The sequence below is a fragment of the Juglans regia genome, chromosome 9 (assembly GCF_001411555.2).
Source record: "Juglans regia cultivar Chandler chromosome 9, Walnut 2.0, whole genome shotgun sequence".
In the NCBI taxonomy this organism is placed as follows: domain Eukaryota; kingdom Viridiplantae; phylum Streptophyta; class Magnoliopsida; order Fagales; family Juglandaceae; genus Juglans; species Juglans regia.
The window spans coordinates 2,315,520-2,340,352 of NC_049909.1; the positions used below are offsets into that span (position 1 = coordinate 2,315,520).

The 24,833-nt window shown below is 40.0% G+C and overlaps 1 protein-coding gene across 8 annotated transcripts; it reads right to left on the reverse strand.

Moving 5' to 3' along the window:
* Nucleotides 1–494: 494 nt before the first annotated feature.
* LOC109019903 lies at nt 495–23,251 on the reverse strand. Of its 8 annotated transcripts, none has more exons than XR_004802407.1 (5): nt 23,019–23,235; nt 20,515–21,598; nt 14,819–15,202; nt 12,921–13,132; nt 495–826 (listed from the first exon to the last, which is right to left on the reverse strand). XR_004802407.1 is itself a non-coding variant. In XM_035694063.1 (4 exons), the coding sequence occupies exons 2-4, from the start codon at nt 21,554–21,556 to the stop codon at nt 13,117–13,119; spliced, it is 1,389 nt and encodes a 462-aa protein (XP_035549956.1). In that variant the 5' UTR covers nt 21,557–21,598; nt 23,019–23,235; the 3' UTR covers nt 12,335–13,116. The 8 variants fall into 8 exon arrangements, 4 of the variants coding, with proteins under 4 accessions (XP_035549956.1, XP_035549953.1, XP_035549954.1 ...); XR_004802404.1 differs by having other exon boundaries at nt 521–817; nt 12,769–13,132; nt 14,832–15,202; XR_004802405.1 differs by having other exon boundaries at nt 521–826; nt 12,769–13,132; nt 14,832–15,202.
* Nucleotides 23,252–24,833: the final 1,582 nt, after the last annotated feature.

Consider the following 24,833-nt stretch of genomic DNA (forward strand, 5'->3'; position numbering starts at 1 on the left):
GCAAAATTAGAAGGTGTCTATCAAAGAACCAGGGACGACCACTTAGGACCTTCTCTTTGTCTACCAGATTCTGGAACTCAATCAAAAATTATTGTTTTCCCAGCTCCTTAAACTTGACCCACCCTTCCAACCTCCATATTTGAGACATTGTGATCCTGAAAGCTTCATTGTTAATGCCCTTCTTGGACAGCGTCCTCCCAACAATGCAATGTTCTCCCCTTCTATTCTTCTCCTTTGATATCTCCTGTTTGACAAGGAAAAGAACTTTCTTCCTTTAATAAGTGTAGTCTCTCCCAATGTTTTGCCAAGTCCTCTGCCTCCATTAGATCCTAGCACCAAGATGAAAACAAGCTCACAGGATGTCAGACGTAAGCCTTTGAACACAAAGGCACTGAAACCTTACACTTTCTGCAGGGAAAGGAAGGCACTCGCTCAAGCTCTGTGCTTTTCACAACAAAAAAATTCTAAACTAACAAAGGTTGAGCAATTTAATATGGTACCAAATAAAATACTATTAATCCCAAAAGTGCTTGTTGAACCATTCATACAAAAATAGGGGTCTCAAACCTTGCCCCTTCAAAATATCCATCAAAATGTTGTTCTTAACATAATAACCACCAGATCTTCTAATGGTCCCTATTCTTCTCAAGGATCTCTTGGAGGTCCTAAAAAAGCTTTAACACTTTGCAAATAAACTTCTCTGTACACTCTAGTTTCTCTACTAATGATGGATCAGCAGATCACTCGGAAGTCTTCAGGGCTTCCTTGTCTATCAGGGGATCCTCAAGCTTGCATTTCCCACTGCTATCTTCTATCTCTGTCACAACTTACCATTTTAGGGGGAATGGTAGTAGAAACTACCATAGTGAGATTTCATGAAATCCTAATAAATTAAAACAAAAAAAAATACAAAGATAACATAAACATGTATAAGGTAAGCCATGAGTATGAATGCATGAGCATGAACATGTACTTTGACAGAACACACTTTTGTCCCATATAGATTCCTTTTCCAAAAAAAAAACACTGATGTTGTAACCATGCAACAAAGTAACAATATAACAAAGTTTAATTTCTTATTAATCTCTTGTAATCTCAATCCACATAACAATGTGGGTGGACACCTCCCAGCTACCCTTAGGAACAGTGGGCTTCTTGCAAGTTACCACATCATATTGACGGCCCTTTGACCAATTGTGAGTACGTCTTATTCTATATGATACGGCAGACCATCTCTCCCTCATTGTATTTTCTATGTGTTGAACCTAGTAGCATTAGGTGCGGCTACTTCCCTTCAGAATCCTTTAAAAATAACCCATTCAAAGTTTGTTTACTGTACTTCGTCAACCTAGGGGTTACTACTTCAATTTAGGCACTCCAGAGTAGACAGGAGAGTTCCACTAGAATATTCCCCCATCCTAGCGTTGGAGTCGTGAAAAAAATCTTTTTCTTTCCATGCACAACCCGAAAACTTGTGACATGTACTTGTGATGAAACAAAGCAACTTTTCAAGTAACTCTATCATGTAATTATACTCAATATGCAAAGAATGCACCATGTGACTGAGTTTGAAATAATTAGAACATTCAGATACATATACATGGATATAACACATAAAGACTCAAACATGGCATATATCTTTTTCGAAAGCTTCAAACATGTCATTTAAACCAAAAATTCTAGTGCCATTTTAGCATAACATGATTATACAAGTGTGTAAACCAATCATAGCATGTAACATTTGAGCATAATCTTTCATTATGCAATACAAACAACAAGATGCAAATTTCACATAGAGACAAAGTATATTATCCAAGGGCAAGTTAGAGGCTAACTTACAAAGCTTCTATAAAGATTTCCAATGATCAAGCAAGCTGAAAGTGTATGTTATAAACTATTAGGTTCGTGAAATAAAAATCCTAATAACCAAGCATATGTCTCGTGTACTAGGATTTTAATCCTTCAGACCCTATTCGGTTTTGAGGTCCTTCCATCCATTCCATGACTTTTCTCTTGTTTTATGCCTCATTCACATAAATACACGATATAGAAAATCCTAGGGCTAAACTGTAATAACACTCCTTTCACTTGGTTGAAACCCTAGTGATTAAGTAACAAGTCATTCTTGTAACCTAAAAAATCCTAATGGCCATGTGTGCTCCAAGTGTGAAAGACATACTTTTTGTGTGTAAGAACCTCATGGCCGAAAGTTCTTTAAGATGTGCAAGGCACTATAACTTGTGATTTTCTCATGGGACAACTAGAAAGAAAACTCTCATGGAAACCCTAGTAATGGCCAAATATGACTTAGCTCTACAAAGGGTCCCTTCTCAAACATTTTGGCATCAAAGATTTAGGCTCTTATAAAAGAAAACCCTAGGAAAAACTATACTCAGTTAGATGTAAGCATGGTTGCCCTTCATGGTCGAACACAACCTCACTTCTTCCCATACCTGAAACTTCAAGACTTCATTCCTATTGTGCTTTTTCGTGATGTGCACTTGGTAAAGAGTAGGGTTGAGCTTTCTTACCGTACTAATCTCCACTTGGGACATCTTGAATCTTTTCTTCCTTTTGCTACACAAGATTGGTGTTTGGGTGGGGAGAAAATGGTGTTTGGTTCTCTTAGGGTGGGCGAGAAAAGGGGAGAGGAGAGGAGAGAAATCTGAAAATACAAAAATGACCTTTGATCTACCCTCTCTCATGTGTATGGGCACTGGCCATTAATGGCCTTATTTATACTCTCTCTTGCTCTTACTTATTTTCTCTCCTATTATCACTTATTTTTGGAAAATGAAGAGCCTCAAGAAGCCTACCTGCATAGACGCCAAGTGGCCCTTTGTGCTTTGGCCGAAAATCTCTCCAGCTACACTTTAATCATTACCTCTCTTAGAACTCACAAGTTGCATTGCATGGAGGACAAGTGGCTCATTATTGCTTGTTGGCCGAAACCCTAGTTCTCCTTCCCTTTTTTAAATTCTTCTAGAACCCTTACTCTAGCTTGCATTAAGGCCATGTGGCGTTTTCTTCTTAGAAAACTGAAAACCTCCTCTTATGTCCCTCATGATTGCATGTTTGAAACCCTAAGTCCTCATGCATGGTTGACAAGTGGAGTGTTCCTTGCCCAAATCGAGAATGACTCTTCCTTTCGCTCGTCATTTTTCTTCTAGAAACTTCAAAACCCATCTTGCATGCTTGTCAAGTGGCATGTACCCTTAGGAAAGCAAAACTCCCTTCATGATTGCACCTTCTAGAAGTCCTAAGGTTCCTATGCATGAATGCCAAGTGGCAAGAGTGGAGGAGGTGGCAAGTGCCTCCTTAAATTTGAGCCGTAATACCTTTTGCATGCTTGCCAATTGGCGTGTCCCTTGGCAAAACCAAACCCCCATTTCCTCCTGTGTCTAATTATTGCCTCTTGGAAACCCAAAGGTTTCCCTCATGCTTGGCACCACGTGGTGCCTCCATCATCTTCTAGAAACCCTAATAGGCTTTCCCAAGCCTTTTTCTCCATGGTGGCCAAATCATTGGGCCTAGGGCCTTCCCTTGGTACTTGGGTGCCTACTCACTAACCATCAAAAGACAAGATCCATCTTACCTCACAAGGTTATAAGTTTTATGGCGATGGGCCTATATTTACTTAGGTCCAAATAGAACTAATTCTAAACCATAAGGCCCTAGCTTGGATAGGGGTGTCACATCAAGCTGGGTTGTAAAGGTATACTCTTTGGGTCTACGACTGCTGGTGTCTAATCCCCAAATCTCTTCTTCAGTGAGGACACGTGGAATACAATATGGATTCCATGGAACTTAGTTGTAACTCTAGATGGTGCGCAACTACTCCCACTTTTTTCATTATTTCGTAAGGTCCCATGTATCTTGAACTTAACTTTCCTTTCACGCCGAATCAGCTCACTTCTCTCATAAGAGACACTTTCACAAACCCAATCTTTGACTTCAAAATCTAGATTTCATCTTCTGTTGTCAGCGTAGCTCTTATGCCTACTCTACACCGTCTTCATCCTTTCCCTTATCATTAACACTTAGTCATTAATCTCCTGCAGAATTTCCAGTCTAATCACCTTATTTTTTCCTACTTCGTCCCAATATAACGGGGATCTACACTTTTTGCCAAAACAAAGCTTAATAGGGCGCCATCTAAATGGTGGCCTAGAAGGTGTTGTCGTAAGCGAACTCTACCAAAGGTAGCTACTTCTTCCAATTTCCTTCGTGCTCCAGGATACAGGCCTTAAACATGTTTTCCAGAGTCTTTATCTTCCTTTCAGTCTATCCATCTATCTGAGGATGATAGGCATTGTTGCCCATCAAACTCTGCCAAAACCAAGACATGAGACGAGGGTCTATGTCTGACACGATCTTCCTTGGTACTCCATGCAGTTTGATGATCTCTGTCACATAAATCCTTGCCAATCTTTCTAAGGAACCGTACTTGATAGGAATGAAGTGGACGCTCTTAGGTAAAGGGTCAAGTATCACCCAGATAATGTTATTCCCAACTGCAGTTCTTAAAAAACCCACCACAAAATCCATTGAGACATCTTTCCACTTCCGTTCTGGGATTGACAGTGGCTACAAACACCTGCCAGCTTCTAATGTTCTAGTTTAACAAGCCTGCAGACTGAACACTTGTTCACAAACTCTGCCACATCTTTTTTCATTCTTTTCCACTATAAATGATGTTTCACAACCTGGTAAATCTTTCTATTGCCAAGATGGAATGTATAGCGAGTGTTATAAGCTTATCTTAAAGCCCTATCTCTCAATTCCTAGTCAACAGAAATCACCCTTCGATCCTTGAAATACAAAGTCTGTTTTCTCCGACATATAAGTCTTTTGGCCCTTCAGGCTTCTTAATTTTTCTGATGATTTCTAATAGCTTGTTCTCTTCCCTTCAATGATTCTTCAGTTCTTCCCTATCTAACGGACAAACTTGTGTACTGAGGTCAAAAAGACTTCTTAACTACAGTCTCCAATCAACAGTTTCCTCATACTACTTAAAAAAGATCTCACTTCTGCTTATGAAGTAGACGAATCTCCAGCTCTACTCTTGCGACTTAGTGCATCTACCACCATATTGGCCTTCCCAAGTTGGTACTTTACGTGACATAGTCACTAATTGACTCCAACCATCTCCTCTGCCTCATATTCATGTACTTATGCTCAAACAAATACTTAAGGCTTTTGTGATCCATAAAGACCTCACACTTTTCACCATACAAGTAGTGTCTCCAAATCTTCAAAGCAAAAACTACTACAGCTAGCTCCAAATCATGAGTAGGATAATTCTACTCATGGTCCTTCAATTAACGTGAAGCATAGGTAACTGCCCTTTCTTCCTGCATCAACACACATCGAAGTCCTACTTTGGTTGCGTCACTATACACCACAAAAAACTTATGAGGCTCTGGCAATATAAGTACCAGTGCTATTATAAGTCTTTTCTTCAACTCAAGGAAACTCGCCTTGCACTTATCACTCCATTCACCTTTTTCTTGGTTAGGGCGATAAGTGGGCTAGACAAACTAGAAAATCCTTCCATGAACCTCTGTAATAACCAGCCAGTCCCAAGAAACTGTGAATCTTCTGTACACATGTCTGCCTCTACCAATCCATCACTACTTCAATCTTACTGGAGTCTACTGCTGCTACTCCACTAGAAATCAAATGAGCCAGAAACTTCACTTCATGAAGCTAGAACTCGCACTTACTGAGTTTGGCATACAACTCTTAATCTCTGAGTAAGGTCGGCTCGCCATACAGAGGTGATTTCTATGCTCTTCTCTTTTTGAGTAAATCAGAATGTCATCGATGAACATAACAACAAAACTATCCATATAAGGTCTGAATTTCTTGTTCATCATGTTCGTGAATGCGGTTGGAGCATTAGTTAACCCGAAATGCATCACCAAAAGCTTGTCATGGTCATACCTTGTCCTAAAGGCAGTCTTCAGCACATCCTGCTCTTTAACCTTCAACTAATGATATCTAGGTCGCAGATTGATTTTTGAAAATACTAATACTCCTTGCAATTGATCTAATAGGTCATTGATTCGAGGTAACGGATACTTGTTCTTTATTACCACCTTGTTCAACTCCCTAAAATCAATGCACATCCCATGGTCTTTCTTCTTCATGAACAACATAGTTGCACCGCATGCCGAAGAACTATGAAGAATAAATCTCTTTTCTATCAGCTCCTCCAACTGCACCTTGAACTTTTTCAACTCTACTAGATTGCCTATGCGTTAGAGCCGTTGTAGGTTCCAACACTATTACGAACTTTGTTTCTCTTTCTAGTGGTAATCCAGGTAACTCATAAGCAAAAACTTCAGGAAAGTTTTCAACCACAGGTATCCCACAAACTTCTTCATTACCAATAGACTTATTTATGATTATTGCTAGAAACATTGAGGCACTCGATGCACCTCCTGGCTTGTAAACTCGAAATCATTGGAGGGTTGGCCTTAACCAACTTTCATGCATAACTAACCCTATCTTCATTTAGGGGTTTAGCTAAAGATGAAGTTCCCGACTGCCACAGGAGTGGGTGAGATCCACAGCGAGCAAGTCTTGGCACGTGAATATTATGTGCAAGAACGAAAGATGACAAAGGGCGGGATCCACGTGATAGACCCCCCCCACCCCGACGGGCGGAGTACATCATAGTGGAGGAAGAAATCAAGGACAAGCAGGCTCTTAGACAAGTAGAGCCAAACAAACCACTCGAGCTGGCTCCCCTAGACCCAAGTCGCCCCAAGGCCACAACCAAGACTGGTAGCAGAATGGTGCCTGACATGCGATGAACAATGAAAAAACTCCTCGCGAAACACTTGGATGTGCTTTGTTGGGGCCACGAGGACATGCCTGGGATTGATCCCAACATCATCCCACACCAACTGTGTGGATCCGGAAGCCAAGAAGATCAGGCAGAAAAGACATAGTTTTAGCGCCAAGAAGTGCACCGCCATCACGGAAGAAAGACAATGTTATGCTAGTCAAGAAAGACAACAGCAAGCGGAGAATATGTGTTGATTCCACTAATTTGAATAAAGCCTGCCCCAAGGATAGCTTCCCTTTCCACCGGATCAACCTGATAGTAGACTTTACCGCGGGTCATCGCATGCTTAGTTTTATGGATGCCTACTCAGGGTACAACCAGATCCGCATTAGCCCCGACGACGAGGAGAAAATATCATTCATAACGAATAGGAGATTGTACTACTACACGGCCATGCCTTTCGGCTTGAGAAATGCAGGGCCACCTACCAGTGGTTAGTCAACCACATGTTCAAAGAACACATAACGAGGAACATGGAGGTTTATGTGGACGACCTACTTGTGAAGAGCAGGACCCCTAAATAACATTTAGCCAACCTACGCGTGGCCTTCGTAGCACTAAGGCACTACTAGATGAAGCTTAACCCGACAAAGTACCTTTCTAGTCCTCCTCTGCTCAGTCAAGTGAACCAAGATAAGTCTTAAGCCTGTATTTGTCTGTTTCCCCGTACGCAGTCTCCACGGCTTTAGTGCGAGACTTGAAGGGCACCCAGAAACAAGTATGCTGCACTAGCCATGCTTTTTGGGGAGCAGAAGTGAGATACCCTTGCATGGAACAGCTTGCCTTCACCTTTATAATGACCGCACGCCGACTTAGACTGTACTTCCAAGTGCACCCAATACAAGTCCAGACTGAAGCCCCCTTGAAGAAGATTATGTAGTGACTAGACATCTCAGGTCGATTAATGAGCTAGGCAGTAAAGCTGAGTGAGTTTGATATTGAGTACGTCCCTAGAAACGATGTTAAAGGGCAAGTATTGGCAAACTTCATCGTAAAGCTCACTGGCTTCCCAGAAGAGATCCGAGATTCACCCTTCATGAAGTCGTAGCAGGTCTTCGTCGATGGCTCATCCTGCCAAGCTAAAGGGGGAGTGGGAAGCCATGTTGTTACCGATGCTGGAGAAGAGCACGACTATGCCATCAAACAAAGAGTAACATCACCCGGTTCCTGTGGAAGGCGGTCGTGTGCAGATTCAGCATCCCACGTTTTATTATATTGGACAACGGAAGATAGTTCAACTATGACCATTACCATGGCCGGTGCATGGACTTGGAGATCAAATTCAAGTATTCATCCCCGGGACACCCACAACTAACTAGCGAGTCGAGGCGACCAACAAGACATTACTTGAGATCCTTAAGAAGAGCTCATCGACAAGAAAGGGGCCTAGGTAGAAGAGCTTCCAGGGGTATTGTTGGCCTACCAAACCAAAATCGAGACTTCGACAGGTGAAACTCCCTGCACCCCACCTACGGACATGAGGTGGTAGCACCCGTTGAAGTAGGAATGCCCACGTACAGGGTTCAGCACTTTGATCAAGATTCCAATAATGCAAAGCTAGAAGAAGAGTTTGACTTGTTGGAAGAAAGAAGATGATTAAAGGCAAAGATAAGGACCACGATCAACAAAAGGAAGGTCGAACGCTGCTTCAACCAGTGAGTCCAACCAAGATCCTTCAAAGTAGGGAGATCTAGTGCTGAGACAGATAAGGACGACTATTCGAGACTAAGGGATGCTAGGGCCACAATGGGAAGGTCCCTACGTGGTCACTGGCAACAACCGCTTGGGCTTTTATCTGCTCAAAGATTCACAGGGAAAGGACCTAATGCACCATGGAAAGCCGAACACTTGCGAAAATCCTTTTGTTAAAAGTGTAAGCTATGTTTTATCTCAATAATATATAAATATGAATGAAAGTGTAATTGTCTCCAAGGAATGTGTTCTGTCTCATCCCAACCGTCCTCCCTCACAACTATGAGGCTGAACGAGTCGAGTCCAGTCTTACGAACTGCTCGACCTCTGCTACGTCAACAAGGCGAGTCTAGTCTTATGAACTGCTCGACCTCCTTCACGTCTACGAGGGTCAACGAGACTAGTCCAGTCTTACAAATTTCTCTACCTCCATTATGTCAACAAGTGAGTCCAGTCTTACAAATTGTTTGACCTCCCTCACGTCTACAAGGTCAACGAGGCGAGTCCAGTCTTATGAGTTGTTTGACCTCCCTCGCGTCTACAAGGGTCAACGAGGCGAGTCCAGTCTTACGAGCTGCTTGACCTCCCTCATGTCTACGAGAGTCAATGAGGCGAGTCTAGTCTTATGAGCTGTTGGGTCTAATCCTACGAGATGCTCTACCTCCACTATGTCAACAAGGCGAGTCCACTCTTACGAACTGCTTGACCCCCCACGCATCTACAAGGGTCAACGAGGCAAGTCCAGTCTTATGAACTGCTTGACCCCCCTTACGTCGGCAAGGTGATTCAGTTTTGCAAATTTCACACTTGTGAATGGGGATTATTTATGCTAACCAGTTTTGCTTCTGTGGCATGGTTAAGCGTCTACTACTTTCCTCCCCTTAAGAGTCAAAGAGGCAGGGTAGGTTTCCAGACAGCCCTAGCTTTAACGCTTAATCTATTGCGCACTCTGATAAACAAAGCAAAGAAAAGGGAACATAGGGAAAAATAAGGCCAAAGACACACAAAGAAAGAATGGCTTCCATTATGTCATAGAATATACAATGTTTTTATGGCACAAGGAATAAAGAAAAAGATGTACAAAAAAAAATTGCAAGATCAGCCAACGCGTTCATCAAGGAAGGCATTGGCATTAGATCCTTGCTCACAATAAAACCATGCTTCAACACGGCCACGTCCGGAGGAAGAGACTTCAGGTCCAAGGTCAGCGATGGAAAGGGGACTCAGGGATAGAATATCTTCACCAAGGTAGAAGACGTATTCGCCCTCACTTGTCTATACATGCCCCCAGGCGAATGGGGACCCCTTGCTCCCAACCACGCACTCATCTCCCTCGGGGGAGGGAATCATCTTAACATTGAGCTCGGGCGGATGGACAATGATCTTGGACTCTCTTAAGGGGCCTTCCAAGAGGGCCCTGTAGAAATGCAGCACCAACATCTCTTCAGCCAAAGTAAGGACCTTGGCCTTCTCCTTGTTGCCTGGTTGGGTAGGGGAAGAAATTGCCTGACAAACCAGAGGGGGGACCACGGGCCTAGGGGCTTTGGCCACCTCAAAAATAACCCGGAACCTAGGGGGCTTGCTGGCGACTGCAAAACCACTCGACTGGGTGGGGGGCAACATGGTCTTGGAAGCAAGAGGTGGCGGGGTAGTCGTAGCAGCCCCAACAGTAGCCGAAGATGATCTCGACCGATAAAAAACCACAGGGAGGATGGTTGCCCAGATGGGGGTGGCGGGGCAGAAATAGAACTACTATCCCCAAGCTCCTTAGCCTGAAGCTTTCTTCCCTTCCTCTCCGACGGGGGCTCGAATGCCTCTTGAGCCCTTGACGAGCAATGGGTTGCACGGGGATACGACAGTCTTCAAAACAAGCGTGCGCTGGGAGGGGCCAAGTATCGACTTACGCTAGCCTCCTCCAACAAGGCCTCAGAGTAAACATCCTTCGAGTGCGAGTCGACCCAGGCTCAAGCAATATCTAGCCGACTCTCCTCTTCTTTAGTTGGCATCGGACGAATCTTCTTATCCTCTAGCACAACCCCCGCATGGAACGAATGGGGAATTCCTATCTAGTAGTCTATCCGGCTAGGAACTCTAACCCCTTGCCGAACAAGAAGAATAACCACTGGGTCCACTCTTTGACCCAATTGTATCACTACTCCAAACAAACCACCGTCTACCTTTGACGCAACGGAAACTACTAGTGTTCCCTTTTAGCTTTAAGATGTTGTTGGTTAGAAGGAACTCCCGGGCAGTGAGATTTGGTGACTTCGGGCTAACCTCCTACAATGCTCGACTCCAGATGATGCAAAAACTGGTCAAAATCCTCCAGGCATTGGGGTGAAACTGCTCGTGAGCAAGACGAAGGAAGTCCTACACATCGCAAACCTGCTAACAAAAATAAAGCTACAGTCCCCAAGTAAACATGATGGGATACAACGCCACCCTCTAGGCATAACCATCAGAGTCGACAGCCCCTTCACGGGGAGCAGGAACCTCGAAGACTGCAAAGTCGGAGACCTCGAAAGAAGCATTCAGCGACCTCAAAATTGTCGGAATGGTCTCCGACCTCAAGCTATACCAGTCAAAATGTTGGGAGTCAGTGCGCATCTTTTGAGGGTCCAACCCCCCGAGGGTTCTAAAGGATTTAGGGGGGTTGGTAGAGCTTGTGCATCGGCAAGCAGTACGAGAAGTATTCTTAGGTACCATAAGGACAAAGGAAATGGATAGCATGAAGAAGAGGGAGAAGGAAGCAAGCAAGGAGGCAGGAGAGCAAGGGGATAAGTTTAAAGGCTCGGGGAGAGAATGAAGGCAAATAGGCTCAAAATGGAAGGAGGGTTGGGTTTAAATAGGCACCCACAACAATTGAAATTCCCCAAACAACGAGAGCACACATTGTGGCAAGGAGTGTAGACAAACACAAATCTTTCTTATTTTTCAAAATCCAATAAAACATTTTCACTTGAACCATTTCACTACCATTAACAAAGTTATTATATACGATTATCCAAAACGTTAAACATGATGCATGGTTTCTAGAATGTGCATTCCACACCAACATGATTCAAAACGTTAAAAGTACTTACCAAAATGGAGGGACTTTACTTTTCAAAACCATTCATGTCGATTTTCTTCTCTTTTTTTGAGTAAAGAACTGCTAATTATACCGATGAACACAAGGAATTTATGTGTAATGTTAGAGATTAAGATTTATTAATTATATGAAATTACCTAAAATATTATCTGTGCCAAATACCGGAAATTTTTTTTTTTTTTTTTCCTGAAAACGTTAGTGTGACAGCCAAATCGCATAAACAAATTGTTCAATGTTTTCTTGAAAACTTTTTAACAAACAAAGCCTGACTGATTCATGGATTCTGTGTTTAGAATCCGATTGAAGGATTTGGCATTCTTCGGTTGTAAACATCGTTTTTCAAAACTGTTTGCATTAATTCCTGGTTATGTTAGCCCCATAGAGATTATGATAGTAGGAAGGGTTGACTCAGTAACGTGTGGTTGGAAAGTGTTGTAAAAAAACACTATCATATTGGTCTAATATGCAGTGAAATACCAAAAATGCATTGAAGAAGGCTAATAAAACTGAAATAGTACTAGACACTGCTACAATATACTAGTCTCCCTTCTCTAAATGAATGCACTACTTCAATGGTTGCACTTCCACATTCGAGTCAAAATTCCATCAATTCTTGATGAAACCGAAACGATTCTAGTACGACTAGGTTAGTCTTAGAAAACAGAAAGAAAGAGGAGGAGAAGAAAGAAAAATAATATGATAACTAGTCTCCCTATTATGAAGAGTGTATATAAAAGTTATCAAAAATGATGGAAGAGGTTATAGCTGTTCATCTTACAACCTTGTGTGAAAAATAAAATAAAATTACAAGGAATCCTAAGTTTAAGCACACTGTTTCAAGATCACCAATAAAGACAACCCTGTGACTATCGCGATCAAATATTCTCACTCCCCCATTCATCTGAAATGCCCATGACTTGTTCCCCTCATAAAATTAGTTTTATGGCTCAGATCAAAAATACAATGACAAGAAGGTTCCTTTTCAAAAGAAATAATCACAAGAAGAACAAAAAAGTCAGATATGTTTTGTAGAACTAATGATCGTATTTTCTCTTTTTTATTAATTTCTGACTGATCCTATCCTTTTCAATCAAGCATTTGGATATTTGAGATAGATGTCGCATCAAACCTGCAGTCTGTCAAGGAAAGGGAGCAAGCAATATGTTGGGAACTCTCTCCGAGAACTCAAATCCAGATGATCTAGTGCTACTTCATAACAATACCAAGCTCTCCTTAAAATTGCAGATTTGCAGATAACTATCACAGGTTCATGGATGATACCTTTATGCTTTCACTGTCTTGGTGAAGCTTGAATTGGGAAGCAGCAATACAGAACCCAAAGAACAGAAAGGTCGAGGAGGATAAAGCCGAACGGTCAAAAGCTAGTTCAAGGGAGCACAGAACAGAACGGAGAAACTAGAGAGTTCCTCCAAACCATGTAACGATAAGCTGATTGAGGGTGGCCACATATTTGAAACTACGGAGATTGATTTCTGCAAGCATAAGAATTAATACAGAGTTTTTAAGTTATTACAATGAATCAAGGAACCAAGATCAATACAATATACTAAAATAAAGAAAGTTGAAATAAAACAGAAATTTAATAAAAGATAACAGCTAAGTCCATGCTTGCAAGATATGAAGCTACTTCAGTGGCACTTACAAAACTGTAATGAAAACTTGGATAAAGCTATAATATTAGATGTGGATGAAAGAGCCTTTCAGTTTTTGAGTACGCTATTCTAGGCACCAATGCCCAGGTCATGACAGAGTAATAAAACTAAAGATAATGAATGGTATTAACAGGATCAAGAATTTTATGCTATTCTCCCAAGTTTAAACCCAACACCAAGAGATCACTTCAACTGTTCAATTGTGAATCATCTTCAACAAGATAAGGTGTAATGGTAAATCTAGCCATGTCATACTCCTGAAAAGAAATAAAGTTAACACTTCATGCAAACCCAAAGGTGATATATAAAACTGTTAATGTATTAATAAATGATTAAATTAATTTCTCCCAACCCATTTAGGCATTCAGGACAAATGGTGATTTAACATTGTATTTTAGTGATCCTAAGCTAGAACACTGACACCACTCTTTATTTTCATTTCAACCATGTGTTGGATTCGCTTTTAAGAAGGTCTATAGCACATATATGCAAGTGTGTTAAAAAATATCAATTTGATAATTATCTTCACCACTTGTCGTCAACTTGAGCTTTTAGGATAGATGGTGATTTAAAGTATGCATTACATAAAGATATGCAAATGTCAATCAACAGATTCAATAAGCTATTAGCCACTCAAAAAGAAGTCCAATATCATAAAAATACCATACAAATAAACTGATATGTCAAATGCTTTAGTTGCTTGTTTTTAAGATCATCTTATAAGCTAAAATTGGCAAGAGAAACTCAAAGACACCAATTAAATCCACATGACTAGTTTAGCTATTTGTTAAAAAATTTACCTGAAATGATCTAAAAGAAGTGCAGATTTACTGATCCAAAAATAAAATGTAAATCATATATTCATCATACAAAGTCCTTTATATTTTCCATCAACCAGTCATGGTTCCTGTCCCACATTTTAAAATCTTATTGCAGATATCATAAGTTTAAATAAATTTCAAACTAGAAGTAAGGGACATTTTTTGAGCAAAAGGGACATTGCAACAGCTGTATTGGCTACTTTACGTGCATTTTAACAGGCTGGACAGACATTTTTCACCCTAAGACACTGTAAGCAACCAAGTACTATTGTAATTAGTACTAGCAAAGAGCAAAAAACAGAACCAGAAAAACAAAAGGACAGAGATGGGAGCAAAACCTATAATTATTTGTACAATCTGTTCAACGCATAAATGATATAATGCTCACTCTTACCTTCCTAACCTGAGAAGATATCTAATACTTATGGCCAATACAACTTTAGCATTGTCAAACAAAATGTACTATTATGATAAGAAGTCTCTTTCATCTACACCCACCCCCCGTCTCAAAAAAGGAATATGCATATCCATATTTATTATTTATATACAAGATACACACAAAATATGCATGTGTTTGTGTGCCCATGGAGAATTAACAACACAATCTTCAGGCAAATATTTGAGAAAAAGTTGATCATATTAGTGAAATCACAAATTCGCAATGAAACTTGAATAGGAGAGTTACAGTTACAATTAACCGGGTGTTGACTGGCCTGCCCAGGTTCAGTTAGACTTAACTCCATATCATGAGTTGCTGCCCAACCAGGTTCATATGCTTCGAGGAAACCAATCTTTGCCTTATTAGGTAGATCATGGGGATGAACAAATGGTACTCCAGGTGGCCACCCAATTTCCATTCTTATGTTGGCACATGGGCTATCTAATGTGTGAACATGATTCTCACATTCCTTCAGGTTACAAAACCTCAGCTTGATGCCCTTCTTATCTGCAATGTCCTGAACCCTCTCCTTCAGAACCCTCTGAGCCTCGAGCCGTAATCTTTTGGAAGGTGGCAACGGTTTGCTTCTTGGATCATTTTTCCTTCTCCTCATCAAGGGCTTCATAGACCCTGTACCACCATTTCATCGACCCAAGGACCTGCTGTTAAAAACTTTTTACTAAGGACTACTTGACAGAATATAACATAATTTAATACTATGATCGTGAGATTGAAGACAGCAAAAGTTATTGCTAGAAGTGATATCCTCTCTGCTAGAGGAAGAAAATGACTTTTAGTGTTCAACAAACAATCCTACATATGATCAAATCCCTCTCTCTTTTCACGAAAAAACAACATGGCATTTAACACATGTTAATTCCAGACTGCCGCAATTAATTTATTTTTTTGAAGTATGACACAGTAATCTATTTGTCACTCACAAGCCCATCCGCATTGCATCCATTTTTTTTATACAAGTAAACGATTGTATTAATAAAAATAGGCATAGCCCAAGTACACAAAATGTTATACAAGAGGTAACACCTATTTAGGAAGAAGAAATGGAAACTCATGAAAATCAAGGCCACTAAAATCTACAGCTGTGGCCCACAGAAATATAGTGTTGACAAAAAGTAATCGAAGTTCTTCTAATGAGTACTCCTTGTCTTCAAACATCCAGTCATTTCGCTGGCATAACCCAAGCTAGACCAGCTGAACACTTCATCCCATAACGTTGTAGCAACCTCACAGTGCAATAGAAGATGATCCACAGTCTCACCACTTTTCTTGCACATACAGCCAAATCCACTATGATCATCCTACGTTTCTGTAAGTTATCCATCGTCAAAATCTTACCCAAAAAATGCCGCTTTGGAAGGCGCCTTATTTCACCAAATCCTTCTCCTTGGTAGATTGTTCTACTGTTGTGTGAGAGACTTATAGAAAGAACGAACCGAAAATATACCGTTACCTACGGGTACCCACCACATGTCAGCTCCTTGAGTTCTCGATTTCATGGAGTATAGAAGACTAAAGAAATCCTCAAAACTGCCAACTTCTCAATCTTGGACCGTCCTAGTAAAATTCACATTCCATTAGACTAGGTCACCAGATATCTCCATAAATCAGCCACTGAAACTTCTTTCTCACATGCAATCCTGAAAACTGAAGGGAACAAGTCATTAAGGGTATTATCTCCACACCACAAGTCGCTCCAAAATTTTATTCTAGAATCATCTCCCAACACCAATCTAGTGTGACAAGCAAAAACCCCCCATCCTCATCTATCTAATGTGCTTCTATATTCCCACTCCATATGCCCCACGTACCTCCCTAGTGCTCCACCACCCCCCCCCCCCCCCCCAACCCCCCACGCCCCACAACAAACCTCCATATTTTAAGTCAATCACCGACTCCCATAAGGCTTCCAGTTCCGTATTATATCGCCACAACCATTTCCCAAGTTAGCCCTGATTGAAGATCCTCAGGCTATTCAATATTTTATCATTATTTTTTTCACTATTTTTTATTACTATTCACTATTAATCATTATTTTATCATTACTTTTTTACTACTTTTTTATTACTATTCACAGATCATCTGAAATCACCTAAATACCCAAACGTACCCCCAGATTTCTAATTCCCAACCCACCATAAGAGATTGGGGAGCATACCTTATCCCACTTGACCAGATGAAATTTGAAGTCATTTCCCAAACCACTCCTAAGGAAATCACAATAAAGTTTCTCAATACGGGTTGCCACACTTGCTGGAATTGGGAATACAAATAAGAAATACATTAGTAAATTAGACAAAGTGTTTTTTGATTAAGGTGACCCTACTACCTTTCGACATTACAATCTCTTCCAACCTGTCAATCTGCATTCAATCTTCTCAATCATTGTATCCCAAATCAATTTAGCTAACTGTCGAATGTTGCGAACATTACCCACTGGCACCAAATTTTATTTTTTGAAATTCACTTTCAAACTTTATGCCGCTTCAAAATAGAGTAGAAGTGCCCTCAATGTCTGAATCTAGTTTTGTTCTGCCTCACAAAATATCTGCGTATCATCTACAAACAACAAGTGAGAATTATTAAGAGAATCCCTATTGAAAACTTCACCGTTTAAATGCACCATCTGATCCACAAGCACTATCTCTCCCCAAATCTACACCTCCCAATCAAGTAGGAACTCTCAATTGACATGATCATAAACATTCTCCATATCCAACTTGCATAGGGTCCCCTGATTGCTAAATTTTAGCCTACTATCTAGACATTCATTGGCGATGAAAAATGAGTCTAAAATTTGTCTACCCCTTACAAATGCATTTTGGGGTTTTGTGATGATCCTCCCCAAAACCTCGCCTAGGCAATTTGCAAGCACTGTGGAGAGGATCTTATGCACCCCCATTCACAAGACTAATGGGCCGATAATCCTTCACCTCCGATGCCCCATTCTTCTTGGGAATAAGTGCAACAAAAGTGGCATTAAAGTTTTTCTCAAATTTTCCAACCGAAAAGAATTCCTGGAACACCTTCATTAAATCCTCCTTCACCACATCTCAACAGGATTGAAAGAATCTCATAGAAAAACCGTCTGGACCAGGTGCTTTGACTTTGACCATTCTCCTTACCACACCATGAACCTTCGTCTCCTCAAAGGGCCTCTCCAACCAAGAAACATTCTGCAAGTCAATGGACTCAAAGGCTAGTCCATCTTTGGCCACCACCCCACCTATTTGGTAAGTAAGTGTTCAAAAAATTCAGCAACATGCTCTCGAATCACAGGAGCCTCCGTACAATCCACACCATCTATATTCTCAATGATATTGGTTCTCCTATGAAAGTTAGACACTCTATGAAAGAACTTTGTACTTCAGTCTCCTTTCAACCACAATGCTCTTGATTTTTGACGCCAAAAGATCTCCTCGAATAAAATAATCCTCTCTAATTCGGAACCTAACTTAGACTAACCGAGATAATTCTTCCAAGGAAAGAACCCAACCCTTTTGCATCCTCTCTACCTCCTATAGCTTCTCCAACATGGACTTCTTACGGTCACCTATATCACCAAAGGATTGAGCATTCCACAGCTTTAAATCCATCCAATTTACCTGCAAAAATAAAGCTAGGAGTGCCATGAATCTGATATGAAGACCACCATTGCCTAACCCTTTCCACAAAACTTTCAGTTTTCAGCCACATATATTCTAATTTAAAGTATCGACGCCCTCCTTGAATACCACCACGATCTAGCAAAAGAGGAAAATGATCCAAACAAAGGCAAGGCAACCTCTTTTGACAAAGGTCCAGATAATGAATTTCCCACTCAGATGAGACTCAAAATCTGTCCAATCTAGACCACGTATGATTATTGAGCCACGTATATGCTCTCCCATGCAAGGGATATCCACCAAACCCAAGTCAAAGATACACTTCAAGAATTATATCATTGCTGGCCGCAACCTTCTTTCTTCTGAACGTTCACTTGGGAACCTTATAACATTAAACTCACCAACTATTCACCATGGTAAATCCCACCAGTTATGTACTCCAGCAATTTCTTCCCATAAAAGTCTTGTGCTCCTGTCCAAACTCGGCCCTTAAATACCAGTGAAAGCCCACAAAAAATTGTCTTCCACACCCTTAAAGGAACATTACATTGTATACTCCCCAATGAAATCCTTCATTTTCTCTACCATCCTTTTATCCCACATCACTAAGACACCAACTGAAGCCCTATTGGAAGCAAGATAAGCCCAATCCACATATGTGCAGCTCCATAAACTTCGAACGATTCTCCTTGGAATAAATTTCAGTTTAGTTTCCTGTACGCACACAATGTCCGCCTTCCATTCACTAAGCAAATTTTTTATGTAAAGGCATTTATTGGCCTCATTAAGCCCACGGACATTCTAAGAAACGATTTTAGGCTTTATAAAGATGGTGCTAGCCCCCTCCCTTTGGATCTTTGTTTGCTTGAGTTGCCCTCATAGTTGAGAGACTATGTTAACTTCTTTAGCTCCCTCTATTTTTTAGAACCTGATTTCTTTAATTGAACATGTCCAACTCAATGGCTATAGGCAAAGCCATGAATCGTTCCTCAAAACCCACACATTCAATTCTCACACATTGATGGATTTCCTTTACCTTATGTAACACCCAATCAGAGACGCTAGACTGACCTAGCAATAGATAGTTTAGGGTTATGGGATCCCCAACTAGATCTCATCCCTGGGTCTCCATTGTGACTTCATCGGCATCCCCATCTCTTCCTCAGCATAGGAAAGCCTACCATCCCACTCGGAGTAGTCAAGTGTAGGTACTAACATTTGTGATGGCCCTAGATCCTCTCCCTCGTCACTCCCAGCCCCTGAAAATAACAAACGGGCTACATCCAGAGGCAAGAAACCCATTGCTAGAGAATATGCCACCTAAAGCTCGAGCGGGGGCTCTACACTGAGTTGTCCCACCGCCGATAGCTCCACCCTTCTACTGCTCTCTGAACTACACTGACGACATCGTCTGCACCAATGCTTCCCTGTAAGACTGATTTCGCATTCAAATCCCCACCATTGGCAACGCCTGCAACACCCCACCTCTATTGTGGTTCACGACTTCCTCCTTCGATATAGCCTCCCTCAACGCAACTTCCATCCTCCCCCATCCCTTCCCTTCCATTTCTTCCGATGTGAAGATAAAGTTTCGTCTTCCACCCCCACCATATTCCACTAGAGCCATGAATCGACCGCGGGCATTTGAGCACCTCTACACCATGAAACTTCTAGCACCCTCCCTTGATGAAGTGTAGAAGTCCTTCGTCCCACCCCTCAGACAATCCTCCAGTGTTCTGACAAACCAATGCACTGATACCATCCCAAGTCTCATCTCCTTCACTACCTTCCAGCTTCTCTATGTTATGAGCAAGGAGCCACCATCCTTCATCAAAACAAAAAGTTTCGATTCTATAACTAGTTTTTTCGGGAACACCATATCACTCTAACTCACATACAACTCTCTGCTCAGCCATAAAACTCACCGTTAAACCCCACAGACCTCATCAGACTTTCGGTTGTACGGAGAGAGAGTTTTGGTTGTAACCTATCACAGTTTTGGTTGCATCCATTATAACCCATAGAGCTCATAATCTACCCATCAATAAATTTAAGAAGGTCAAACTCATAGTAATATAATCTTAAGTCATTCAGACATCAATATCTCAATCACACCTCTAGATATGGTGCAAGTTCTTGCTCCTAGATAATTTCAAAACAAAACCTACATTAGCATAAAAAAAAATTGAAACAAAATTCACCTAACAAAAATTTTCTCTCAACTTTCTTGGTGCATCGACACTGCTCTAGAAAAAAGTATGCAAATTAACTCCAGCGGTTAAACAACGGAAAACTAGATATCCTTAGAATGCTGCCTACCATCTTGGGCTGGAGGGAAATTAAAACAGTGGATATTCTGCCTGTGAAAAAGCTGATCAGTTGGATAGGATCTCTGCATGAAGTCATCTACAGGTACTGGAAGCTGGAACTGAGCTTCAACCCCGTGACCAGCTGCTCTCATCTCTGAACAGCTGAGACTGGTCATTGATTTAGGCATTAGTTTAAAAGATATAGAACATCTTCCATGCATGCTACCCTGCATACTATTGACCTCTGCTCTATGTAACGCAGGGTTGATATAGCCTGCCGTTGCCTGATAAAGTGCTAGTCCAGGATAAACAATGGCTTCTTGGGGACCAAGATCTCCATCAACTAGAATCCACCTGCCTTGGAAATCTCTTATGTGTAATCCTGCCCGATCTGACTTAACAAGAGATATCATGCTTTTATCAGCTTGGTGTTCATGGTCCGGATACATAACTAACTGTCCACCCTCTGGGGTTGCTAAATCATGTTGTGCTCCCTGAAACGACGGCCTCGCATGACAGCAAACAGATAATACTGAAGATGAAATTTCCCGATGTCTCAATGGAACATTATCTAGAATCTCAATAAATGGAGAGCTGCGCAAGTTCAAATAGAAGCTGATAGCATCCAGTATAACCCGAGCTGCCTTACCAAGCAGGGCAAATATATCTGGTAAACCAGCTGGAGGGAATTCCATTGCATTGTTTGGCTCATTAGGAGTCAGGCCTGGCCTGTAATCATAAGATTCTTGCCACATTTGAGGATCGGCATAGTATCCAGATGTCTTGCACCACTCGCGAGAATCATTGGTATGTATCATGTCTGCAGCTGGGTATGAGGCTCTTTGGTGAAAGTATAGGCGGGCAGAATCCAACCCAGATCTTAAAAGAGCCCCATCACTGGCTGGGAATTGAATGATGGCAGCAGAGTATTGAGCTAGTGACTGAGACAAAGTTGAGACTGATAATTTGTAAGAATCAGAAGGAAGGCCTTCAGAGGGAACTAGATCAGTGAGCTTCACACGACCCAAAGAAGGCAGGCCACTGCCTGCCATGAAATCCTTTCAATATGCCAGCTGCCTGAGTCTGAATGGTTCCTGTGCACACTTCCAGAACGGATGAAAATTAACATCGGTCACAGCAAAAGGTGCAACCATGATCTATCATGTTGAAAATTATAAATCATTCACTTAGCCTGATACAGAATATTATAGTAAAAAGTTGATGGTCCACTCACCAAAAAGAATAAATAATAGTATACAAGCAACTTAAGGATAAAATTAGGAAATATGCTGGGTTGATGACTGTATACATAATCGAACAAGTCAAACCACCTGGAAATTGAAAATAGTACCGAACAGCATAGCATCAAAATTTCATCAGTGGTTCTCAGTTTTACCACTCTATGCCATTGGATGTATGTTGGCGCAGGAAGGTTTGTGGTGGCCGGACAATGACTTGTACAATAATCTTGTATTTATCTCCTAATTTTCCAAAATCTTAGAGATAACATTCATGTCTTCCTGTCATTCATTACCAGGTAAAACAAATGATGCCTTCTTTCTAGCCGAATTTTGGATTTTCTTTTCAGAGGTGTGATATAAAAACCAACTGTGCAGACACGTAACTTTTCTGGAACTGTTTTTGCAACCAATGAATCCAAACAGGATGCCCAGATTTTTGTTTTCTTTCTCAAAATTTTAAGAAGTGGGAAAAAAACGAAACAAAAGTGAAAAACAAGAAACATTCCCAAACAAGCCCATTAATTTCAGTACTAAAACGAACAATGTATACCCTTGGTCCACCAAATTCCAAAGTTCCAGATATTGAATCCAAGCGATGGTATGAACAACATCTATGAACAGATATTTATTTCCCTGCACGTGTGACCGAAGTTCCCAAGGCTAAAAAATCCACCAAAGCTCCATTGAGAAACACATTGACAATCCATGCCACGAACTTTAACCCTTCATCCCCAACAGAATGGATAACTCAACTTACTTCCCAACAAATATAAATCCAAGGTTCAAATCTTTATAGTAACTATCGATAGCTTGATATCAGTTCCCAAATTTCATATTTTCTTTTTCAAAACCCATGTTAATTATGCCAAACCAAGGACAATATGCTTTCTCCCTTGCATAACTAAAATAAACAACTTAAAAATGCTTCCATTTTTCACGCGCCATTCTCAAAAAGTACAATAGAAAAATGTATAAATAATCAACTGAAAACGTATAGATAAGCAACTTAGATTAGAAACTAGCCCTAAAAGGAAAAAGACTTGCCCATTCATTAAACCTCTCCAAATCTCGAAGCCAAAAAGTAAGATGAAATGATAAAAAATAAAATAAAAGAAACAATTACCCAGGAACATAATTCGAAAATCACAACCCTGTACTTCCCATGTATGACAAATTACATTCACAAATCGACCATTGTCAGGCGCAGCAAAACACGTAATACATATCTATATAAATGGATGAATATATCGGAGAGAAAAACTGAGAAACTGACCAGAATTAGGGTTTAGTATTGAGTTGGAAGTGAAACAGCTTATCTGCTGGACGGCAAGAACATGGATGCGACAGAATTTCGAATCCTCATCCTGTCCCCTCGGTTTCCTCTCCGTTACTGTCGCTTGCCACGTCGGCCTAATGTTAGAAAGAGTTACACGAAGCAGCTTTTCCTCCGCAGCGGAAGATGAATACTGACTTCCATGCATCAACCTTTATGAAACTATCATCAGCACTGATTCAACAGGAATAATCTTCCTCTTATAATTTGCGCATCAGTTACTGTTTACCTTCCTAATTAACTTTTTTTCACATTTTTTTATATATGTCTTGTGAATAGGAATTAATGAAAAAAATTATTCAATATTTAATAGGAAAAAATGCACTTTGACTAACAATATACGAATTATGGCTAGCTATTGTCAACTCTAAAATTTGATAAAAATTGAGGTTTTAAAATCAAAATCATTAGAGAAGTTAATTCATATTCGATCATCTAAAAGTTAAAATAATAATATAATATTAAATATTTTAATAATATTTTTTTAATATTTTGTAAATACATTTTATATATTAATTAATAATTTAATTTTTATTTAAAATTATTATTTTCCAACTACTTAGAGTAAAATATTGTTTTGAAAATGAATAATGGCCGGTCAAATTTAAAGAAAGTGATAGATTTACTGTAACTTAAAAGTAGAGCTTTGAAATTTTGACTACTTCAATACATATCACTTTTAAATTATTTAGCCAAAATTTGGCTAGGCAATACCTGTGTTTTTTTTATTTTTATTTTTTTGTATGAATAGATAATTATTTTTATAACTGATTTTGTAATTAAAAAAAATTCAAAAATTGGAAAACATTTAAAAGGAAAAATCATTCTACCTTTTAACTTATTATTTCACATTTTACAAAATTTAGAAGCTCAAAAGTTTAAAATAACTTATGACCACTTCAATCACCAAATTTAGATATAAATTTATGAAGACTAAAAAGAATATCTGTGCGAGAAGGGAATAGAAAGAAATGAAAAAATATTAAATTTTATAAAACCTTCATTCTATTATCTTATTTAGGAATTTAATTACAAGAAAATGAAAAGACAATTCTCTTAATTAAAAATTTTATAAAATTCTTTAGCAAAATCAATCCCTAGAGTTTTATAAATTTACAAAAGGTTAAGGATTTTAATTTTAGCATTCAACTCCCTGAGTGTTTACAATTGTTTTAAATTAACTCACTTCATCAATATTCCATCAAATTCACCAGCGGCAAGCCTTTTTTTTTTTTTTGAAAGAAAGATTCTTTATTACTCAACCAAACATTACAAAACTCCATCCCTCATTGCAGATTACAGCGTGGAAATCAATTATCAAATGTAGCTGCACATCGACTTGCAAGACATTCATGGTCGATTCAAGATATGCAACTTCGGTGGTATAGTTCTTCTGTTTTCATTGAAAATGTTGTTTATGTTGACAAACAATCTTGTAAACAGGTTTGAGGTGTTATGCCTCCTTTGAAATCAAGTTATTTCCTATAAAAAAAAATTACAAAACTTCCTCTAAGACAATAGACTTTATACAATCAAAAATAACTTCAACATCTAATACAGCTTCTCTATGATTAAGAGCATCTTTAGCAAGATGGTGTGCTGCTTCATTTGATAGCCTTCTCGTGTGATGGATAGACTATTGAAAGCATAGCTAAATTAAAACTCTTGAAGTCCCTAAAGACTAAGCCACCATACTCTTTTGAAGCACCCAACTAGTTCCAGTTCACCCATTGAATCATTAAGTGGTCATCATTA